This window comes from Limulus polyphemus, unplaced genomic scaffold (assembly GCF_000517525.1).
Source record: "Limulus polyphemus unplaced genomic scaffold, Limulus_polyphemus-2.1.2 Scaffold2500, whole genome shotgun sequence".
In the NCBI taxonomy this organism is placed as follows: domain Eukaryota; kingdom Metazoa; phylum Arthropoda; class Merostomata; order Xiphosura; family Limulidae; genus Limulus; species Limulus polyphemus.
Genome location: NW_013668110.1, coordinates 23,290 through 32,815, shown reverse-complemented (window position 1 = coordinate 32,815; position 9,526 = coordinate 23,290). Strand labels below are relative to the sequence as shown.

General features: G+C 36.2%; 1 protein-coding gene across 1 annotated transcript in view; it reads right to left on the bottom strand.

Moving 5' to 3' along the window:
- The window catches only part of LOC106467137 (protein FAN-like), a gene marked incomplete at its 5' end in the record, with an annotated part of 133,833 nt that overhangs the window by 104,632 nt on the left and 19,675 nt on the right, over nucleotides 1-9,526 (bottom strand). The window contains 3 exons of the mRNA XM_013927457.2: nucleotides 6,219-6,327; nucleotides 7,837-7,908; nucleotides 8,168-8,300. Coding sequence (XP_013782911.1) covers nucleotides 6,219-6,327; nucleotides 7,837-7,908; nucleotides 8,168-8,300 — 314 coding nt within the window. The remainder of the gene's footprint in view (nucleotides 1-6,218; nucleotides 6,328-7,836; nucleotides 7,909-8,167; nucleotides 8,301-9,526) is intronic.

Here is a 9,526-nt window from a genome sequence, read left to right as displayed (position 1 = left end):
AAACTTGCATCAAGGAACTAGTAAACAAACTTGTATCAAGGAACTAGTAAACACATATATATCAAGGTCCTAATAAACAAACTTGTATCAAGGTCCTAATAAACAAACTTGTATCAAGGTCCTAATAAACAAACTTGTATCAAGGTCCTAATAAACAAACTTGTATCAAGGAACTAGTAAACAAACTTGTATCAACGAACTAGTAAACACATATATATATCAAGGTCCTAATAAACAAACTTGCATCAAGGAACTAGAAAACAAACTTGTATCAAGGTCCTCCTATAGATATTTTTAAATCCATGAAAGTGCTGTGTACACAATAAAACACAACCAAGTGTTTTGTAGACAATTTCAAAACCTGAAATAGACACATTGATCTGAAAGTTCAGAAAGTTAGCATTTTCCTACACTGAAAATGTATTTTTGATAGATACTTGCCTCCTCTCACATAATAGCTTTTCCTGACTAGTGCTGCTCTTTATTTATGCTGTTTTCACTTGCCATAAGCCTTGATGCTTCCATCTACTCTCATGTGTTTACGTAGTATGGCTGTGTTGTAACATGCCAATGAGCATGCGATAACCTTCTATACTGTTTAATGCAAACATCACCTCGACATTAGGCAAAAAAAGACACACCAGAAGTGGGGAAGATGGGTGAGAAGTGTGATAACAGATAAGTATCTGTTAGAAATACATTTTCAATGTAGGAAAATATTAACTTCTGATACAATACCTTACACCTCGTCTCACATAACAGCTAGAATCCCACATTGAAACAGTGGAGGTACCAATGCATAAGTTACATAGATGAGCCCTATTCAGAAGGCACCTGAGGAGAACCCATGGAGTGTGATACCCTAATCTATGGGGTCACACTCATGGGAGACTGCACCCCATTTGTATCACATATACTCATTGCCTGTTATAAAGGAACGCATCAAAAAATTTAGAGAAAAAGATGCTTGTTGAAAACAGTAAGTGGATGTGCCAGATGGTGTAGAGTGGCTAGGGCACATCAAACTGTAATCAGTGGGTCAACTCCAGTCCACAACAGGTGGCATTAGGTATTTGTCATCCATTCTGTGGTAAGAGAAGGGTCTCTACCATTTTCACCTCAAGCTCAAGATCTGAAAGGGAAAATGAACTTCCTTATGAAAACCCAGGTCGGGCATATGTGTGTGCAGACTCAGTACCCAACCAACACAAGGCCACCTGGGAATCTGACATCTCGATGATGGTAGGAAGGGGAATGCAACATGGTGGGTCAATTACAATACAAAACCTGGCAGCATTGGGAATTTATCGTCCAGTCCACAGTAGGAGGAGGGTTCCTACCAACCACATGTATGAGGACTTACATTGGCTGGTCCAGCACAGATCCAACACTATTCCACCCAGGAACTGATATCCAAGAGGTGATAAGATGGGAGAAAACCAGTATGAAGGGTGAACTGCATATGGCAGGTTTGTATAGTCCAAAACCAGGTGACATCAGGTATTTTGCTTTCAGTCTGTGGTAGGAAGAGAGTATGCACCATCTACATCAACAGCACACTACCTCCCTACTCTAAACAGAGTGGAACCAGCTGCATTTAGGAGGAAACCTCTATGGTCCACCAACCCAGTGGCTAGGAACTGGTAGAGGGCAAGGACTCTCATACTCCACTGGAAGAAGGGGTAACAATGCAGTGGAGAGCACGGACGAGCACAACACCGTAAGAAAGTGTAATGGGTGACCACGAAAACCCCATTTTGAAAAGCAGGCTGGTTCGATTAATTCAACCAGGTTGAGAGGGATGAGTAGCAATCCCAACACTGCTTTACTCATGATGGTCCATGAATAGGTACGGTCTGATTCAGGCCTTATTTATGAAGCAAGACAGTGTGAGGGAACCTCAAGTGATCTTGAGGAACACCCCATCTCAACAGTGAGCATTAGAGACAAAAAATGGCCATATGGTGTGGATTTCAGTAGAACTATACCTGGATAAGCCCCATTCACCACAGAACAGGATCCAGAAATGAGTAAAAGGCCAAAGTAATGGTAAGAAATAAAAGGAAAGAATTTACCCACCCACAGCTGAAACCAGGTGTAGAGAATGGCAGCAGGCAGTAACTGACAGCGAGGGGAGGAGGAGGAGATGGCCAAATGATGTGAGAGTGGGCGATAAAAAACAACAGAAGCAGGCAACCAAGGAAAAATGAAAAGTATTAGATAAGGCCAGTCTGTATAGCCTGCAACAGAAGACAAAGACAAACCTCTATCAAATAGCCAGGTAGAAAAGATCCAGAAAGGTGAGGAACAGTAGATTGGGAGGGTAAGAAACCATGGTGCAGAGATCAACTGCAGAAAATGTACCATTTTCTCTGGTAAACATATAACAAGGAAGGATGGACAGAACAGGAAAGAAGGAAGGCTATTCAAAAAGAGAGTCAAGATCGTGTTGCAAGGGACCAGACAAACACCACACGTGAAGCAGAAGTTTGGTTACAGCAGGATGATACATGGCTAATTGAGGTTGCCAAAGAAGGGAGTAGCAAATGGGAAAAGGTAATGGAGAGGATGACTGCAGGGGGGTCATGATCAGAAATCATGGCTAAACAGGCCAGAATGGGTCAATAAAAAGGATTCGACATGGAGTGTTTTTGATCAGGGAGAGAACAGAAGGAAGAAAACAGATAGGAGGATAGGCTTATAGGTAAAGGTTGTTGGGCCAATCCTGACTGAATGCATCCAAAGCCAAAGGATATGAAAACTGGAGACCAGAACAGGTGGTTTGGAATTGAGATGTGTGGCAACTGCCTCCAGAAGAGGAGTGTCAAACTGGGAGCATAACCATAAAAAACTTGGGGAGCTAGGGACCATTCCATGGGCAAAGTCTTGTCAGGATGAGATAATCGATCTGCTACAAGATTCAGAGTACCCGGGACTTGACAAGCCAAAAGGTGGATTTGCTAAGACTGGGCCCAGAAAAGGAGATCCAACATCTGAAAACAAATTGAATGTAAATGGGTGGCCTTTTGCCAATTGATGTAACAGACAACAGTAAAATTGTCAGAATGGATCATTACCAAATGGCCCTGTATCAAAGGTAGGAAATGAACCAAAGCTGAACGAGCAGAAAGAAATTCCAAGAGATTGATGTGGAGAGAAGATTTGACCTAATAATCCATATACATACACCCAATTCTGTGAGTGAAACACCTGCAAACAGGTCCAACTCAGGACAGGGAAGAGGCAAAGTAACGCCAGCCGAGGTGTTTTCTTTGTTGAGCCACCAGGTAAAACTGACCTGGAGGAAAGGGAGGAGGATGAAGGAATCCAAGGGATCCCGAACGAGATTCCATTGATCATGCAACATCCACTGAAGACCACATGTGTGCACAACCCCAGGGTATAAGGACTTCCACAGAAATGTGTATGAGTGAAAAAGGCTTGTTGGGACAGAGGTAAAAGTAGCCAGTCATCCATGTAGTGATGGAACCACAAACCTTGGTCACGAAGATGGCAGGCAAAGGCTCTGACACCACAACAGAAGATGTGGTGCCAATGCCAGACCAAAAGGTAGAATACAGAATTGGAAAACCTCACCTCTGTGAACAAAATGAAGGTAACATCTGGAGGCTGGAGAGATAGGGATATGAAGATATGCATCCTAGATGTCCACCTTCATTATCCAGAAAAAATTGTCCTCCAATGTGTGAGGAAAGACTCCATGATGAACCAAGGGAGGTTGATGAAGTGTTTGAAGCTGGATAGGTCGATGATAAGACACCACTACCCAGTCTTTTTGGAAATATCAAACAGCTGGGAATAAAACTCCAGAAAAGGGTGACTGACCAGTTAGATAGCATTCTTGAACAAAAGATCTCAAACCACTTCTGATAGATGCTGGCATGAAACGGGATCCTTTGAAGGAGAGAGGGAAATAGGAAGCAGGAATAATGGGAGAGGCCAGGATATGAAAGGAGAGTCCTGTTGAGAACCCCTGAATAACCCAGGGATATGTGGTAAATGGGTGCCACAGATGAACAAACTTGGCCAACCATGCCCCTACAATGCCAGAATGTAGTTTCAGGATCAGAACCCCACAGTTGAATTAAAAACTCCAAAGTCTGAGAGTTTGAAAAACGTGGGGGACGAGGGAAGCTGACACCTGAATGTAATTGGGTTTGAAACTTATCAGCATGGATCAAGACACAGTAGTGTGTCTTGTAGTAAAAAACAACCTGCAATGTGTGTTATTAACAGGAGTGATAGTTTAGCAATTTTTTCACCTTCTGACAGTGGTAACCCAAACTATCACATATATTCAGTGGATGTGCTCTACCAAACTTCAAGGCAATCCATTAAGAAATACATGAGATATAACATCTCCAATTTCGACTGAGTTTCTCCCTATTTTTTTTTCTTCATAACAAAAGTATGGAAACTTTATTTGATATAAAAACATACTTAACTTTTATGGATTTTTTTTCAAATTTGGTACACTGACAGATCTTTACAGCCTACAATTAGAAGTCTCATTTGACATACATATAAGCCACATGTGCAAAGTTATTCAACAAAAACCACTGAAATTTAATAAAAAAATTTGTACACGCCTACACAAAAAGTCACGTGAGCTATCGGTCTAGTATTTTTACTACAGATTCACCTAAGAGTAAAAATGAACCGTTTTTAGTTTTTGTCATTCGGATTAAAGACAGATGTGTAGGTACATAAGTATTGGTTAGACCAAGCAAACTAGATTAGCAATTTTTCAAAAGAATCATACAAGTGGACAGTTATTATTCATTATTCATTGAGAACTTTTCAGCACAGATTTATTAAATTTGAGGAAATTATCCTAATTAAAGAGTGTTTAGAATCACGTCATATTAGCTTAAGCAATCGCCATAAGTAATGATGCTTTATACGGCTGTACTGACTGCATGAGGGGGTTACCACCATCATGCCCAAGTTGAATAAAAAATGCAACCTGGCTAACTAATGAATGAATATTTGCTGTAAAATTCTTATAAATACAATGAGTGTAGCTACCAATTTGGCTGTAGTTTTTATTTCATTCCTTTCAGTTGCACATTGAATCCTTTTTTGGCCACACCTATGGTGTTTTTGTTTATATTCAAATATAAGAAGAGGGAGGGAAGACCAAATAATCCAAGGAAGGTGCAGAATGTAGGTGGGAAGGAGAAGAATCATATGACACATGAGAAGAATGAGACAAAACACAATATACCTGGGAAAGCATTTCTAGGAATGCAGAGGAACATGTAAAGGAGTAGCATAAGACTGCACTGCAAAGGAAGGATGCAGGAATAGCCTGTCCAACTCATCCTTGTCATGACTTGGTTCATCCATGAATGGAATATCTGGCCATGGTTCAGGAGACAGGGCAGGCCACATAATAGATTTCAACTCATGGCAAAACAAGGACAAGGTCTCCTCAGCAGACACAATAGAGCCCAAAGCCACTCATGTAGTAGGTTGTTCAACAGTGGCAGGAATTATGACTGAAGTTGTTGTGGTGACAATGAATTGAGAATTCGTATTGTTGAAATTCGGGAAGAAAAAAAATTCCACAAAAAAAGAAGTGATAAAAAACAATACAACAAACTAAATTGTTGAAAATTCACAAAAAGAATTAATAATGCATATTAATGAAACAAAATTGAGCCAGAAAAAAAAAGAATAACTGTACACTAGAATGCCAAATCAAAGAAGTAATGTTTGCACTCAACAGTATAGAGGAAATCAGCTGCGCTGTTGGTGAATGGTTGTTGCATGCTCATTTCCATGCTACAGCACAGACATACCACATGAAAACAAGTGAGGGGTAGGTGGAAGCATCAAGACTGGTGGCGAACAAAAACTGTGCAAATACAGGGCAGCACTAACCAAGCAAAGCTATTATTTGAGAGGAGGTAAGGTATCGTATCAGAAGTAATAGATTTGTTGATATCTAATAGCATAAGACAAGTATAATTTTTTAAAGATTTGCCCAGGGAGTTTCTGGGGAGTTCTGAAAAGCATCTATTAAAAATACTGCAAGTATAAGAAATGAAATATTTAGTGTTAAGGGTTGCAATTAACAACAAAAGGTGTAAATTGATTAGGTGTAAAAAGAAAAAGAAAATATATAATATAAGCATCCAATAATCTAGAATAACATAAATATAATTTAAGTTATAAACAAATTGGATAAATACCTGACTGCTTTAGAATTTCTGTATATAGTGTATCACGATCTTCCTTGTTTTTAAAGGTGAGAAAAAGATGCTTTAATGAATATTCATCAGGACAATACAGCTCCAGACCCTGGAAGTATAAAAAAAGTAGTTTATCACATACACCAATCATCTTACAGTTAGCAATATTACAAATATAATATACAAAATACATAAGAAAAAAACTAAATTTATGAAATAGTAAAATTTCTCTAAATTTATTTTGCAGAGTTACAAAAAAGCTAAGCTAAACAACAAGACTTTATAATTCAGACAGTTTTAACTAACAAATTTATGAGATGAATATCACTAAAGTGTTTTAATGTATAAACTTTTTTGATGTTGCAATGAGAAATGTTTCAGTACTTTTATATGAACCATTGACAGTTCCAAATGATACTGTTCCTACTTAGAATACCAGCAAATTGGTACAGAATTAAAAACAAAACAAAAATTTCAAAAATGATTTTTTCTCCATCACAAACCTTTACTAAAGTGAAACTTGAATATAAGCATCCAGTTTTCAATACATATTTACATATAGTACATTTCAAATGCCTTATTCACAGTCTTTTTTTGCCTAATTAAAAACGTTATAATAATAAACCTGTTTCTTGAACAATGAACTTTAGAGCCATGATAACTGCAGTATAAATGTCTCCAAAACTGCCCTGATGAGAAGATTATAGTTGGCCAAGATTTCAAGTACATTATGTTGGCAAGTACAGAATAAAAACACATTAAGAAACCTTTAGTTATGTGCTGTAAAATGTAACACTAGAAACACTTTAACTCCTTTTTTCACTCAACATAATGCTTAATATGAAGTAAAATTATTTCAGAGTGTGAACCTGACATTATTCCAGCTGTTATAAACCAATAAAGTAAACATTTTGAAATTAAGGTAGAAAATTTCTTTTTGAACCAGAATAAATACCTTTTGATTGCTAAAACTAAAATATCATTTAAATACCAAACTTTCATAGCTATATCTCAATTTTCAAGGCAAACTTCACACATTCCTACCAGCTTCTACCGTATATCGTATCTTTATTTCTGGTATTTCTCAATTTTCAAAATCAAATCAAATATTTCCAACAGCTTCTACCGTACAATGTATCTTTGTTCCTGGTATTTCTTCATTTTCAAAATCAAATCACACATTTCCAAAAGCTTCTACCATACAATGTATCTTTGTTCCTGGTATTTCTCAATTTTCAAAATCAAATCACACATTTCCAACAGCATCTACCATACAATGTATCTTTGTTCCTGGTATTTCTTCATTTTCAAAATCAAATCACACATTTCCAACAGCTTCTACCATATAATGTATCTTTGTTCCTGGTATTTCTCAATTTTCAAAATTAAATCACACATTTCTAACAGCTTCTACCAAATAATGTATCTTTGTTCCTGGTATTTCTCAATTTTCAAAATTAAATCACACAGTTCCAGCAGCTTCTACCATACACTTTACCTTTGTTCCTGTTATCTCTCATTTTTCAAAGTCAAACTTCACACATTTCAACTAGCTTAATTATACATATATTGGTAAAAAACAGCATACAAATACAGTGTGAAATGATAATTCACTTACCACATGTCTCAAAAGGAATCTTCTTTTGACTACTCTTGTGATGGAAGAAAGTTTAATTTTCAACACAGGCCACTGTAAACATAAATTGATGATGTAATATATCATTGAATAAATTAGCTTAAAAAAAGAAAGAGGCAATGTAAATGTAAAATGCCCAGTTATCTCCCTATATATGGATTGCATGTTTTTTTATAAAGATCATGAAACCTACTTTTTTAGTTACCTAATCATATGAACCAAGCTTTAGTCAACAAATACTAGCAATGCAATTAAAAAAAACAGAGCTGCATAAAAAAAACCAGTTTACACATTTATCCTTCCCACAGCTTACCGGTTCTGCATTATTATATGGTTGAAAATAAAGCCTTGAACATGTGAGAAGAATCCTGCCTGGGTTCACTACTAAAGGAGTTATTTTATTCCCTGTAGTTTCCATCACAATTTTTTCATACAAGTCTTCAAGCCTGAAAGAAAGAGCAAAGCATCTGAAAGAAGACCTTTCCAGAAATGTAGGCCATCTTTTATTTTTTTTTTTATTTTCATTTGTTAGTTTGTGTCTTATCACATTTTTCAATATTTACATTTTATCAATACTGTATGCTCCAATAATTTAGATTTTTAGAAGTGAACCTTTGTATCTTCTCTTTTTTAAATCGATACACTCCAATGTAGGTCTTCGTTAAATTTTTAATTACAGTAAATTTCATGTGTTTAAGTGATATACTTCTCCTATAAGTATTTATTAATGATCTCAACTTGTACATCACACACTTCTATAAAGACAGAAAGACAATACACATAGTCCAGTTCTTTCTTTTTTCTTATATTATAATTCTATTTTTACTACAGCATTCATCTGACAAGTTAATTTTGAATTAACTTATATAACTGTTTATATATATTTTTGGTTTGTTTAGAATTTACTGACAACTTTATTTAGAATTTTAGTTCCAGAAGAAATCCATACAACATGAAATACTCTTTTCTTTTTTTTTTTACAAGGTGCTTAAAACACAAACAAAGCCACAACCCTTGTTACATAAATTTTTATAAAAAACAATAACATCAAATTGCACTATATTCCAAAACTTTTGCAAGTGAATCACTTCATTTTAATTACTAGAAATCTGGAAAACAACAATCTAATTTGCTGCATGAAAATTTCCAGGTATAAAATACACCCCAACAATTGGGTTACTTATTTTCACGAATCCAGATTTAATAATTCCACATAAACTAAGTTGTGTGTCATAAGATTACTCATTTAAATAATAATTAATATTCAAGAAAACATACTGTATCTCATTCGATGATGAGGAATGCACTTTGAGACTAATAATGCTTGGAGATGGCTTGAATGGGTAATGAAAAAAAACATTAATATAAGTTTAGCATAACAGCAAATGTACAATGTTTCGACAAGGTTTTGTCATCATCAGTTATTGAAAAACTAACCAATTTTCAGGTATTATCCAAAACATGCAGAAAAAATTCCTAAAAGCAACCCAGAATTCCAAATATCAAGAACTGGACTACTTACAAAAACTCAAACAGAAATTAGACCACCAACTAGCCTGCTACCTCAAACCAGATGATTACAGCAATATACAACATGCTATCAACCAAAACAACTCATTTTTAAACCAAGAAAAGAAGTAAGAGACTATAACAACTTGAAGTGAAACACAAC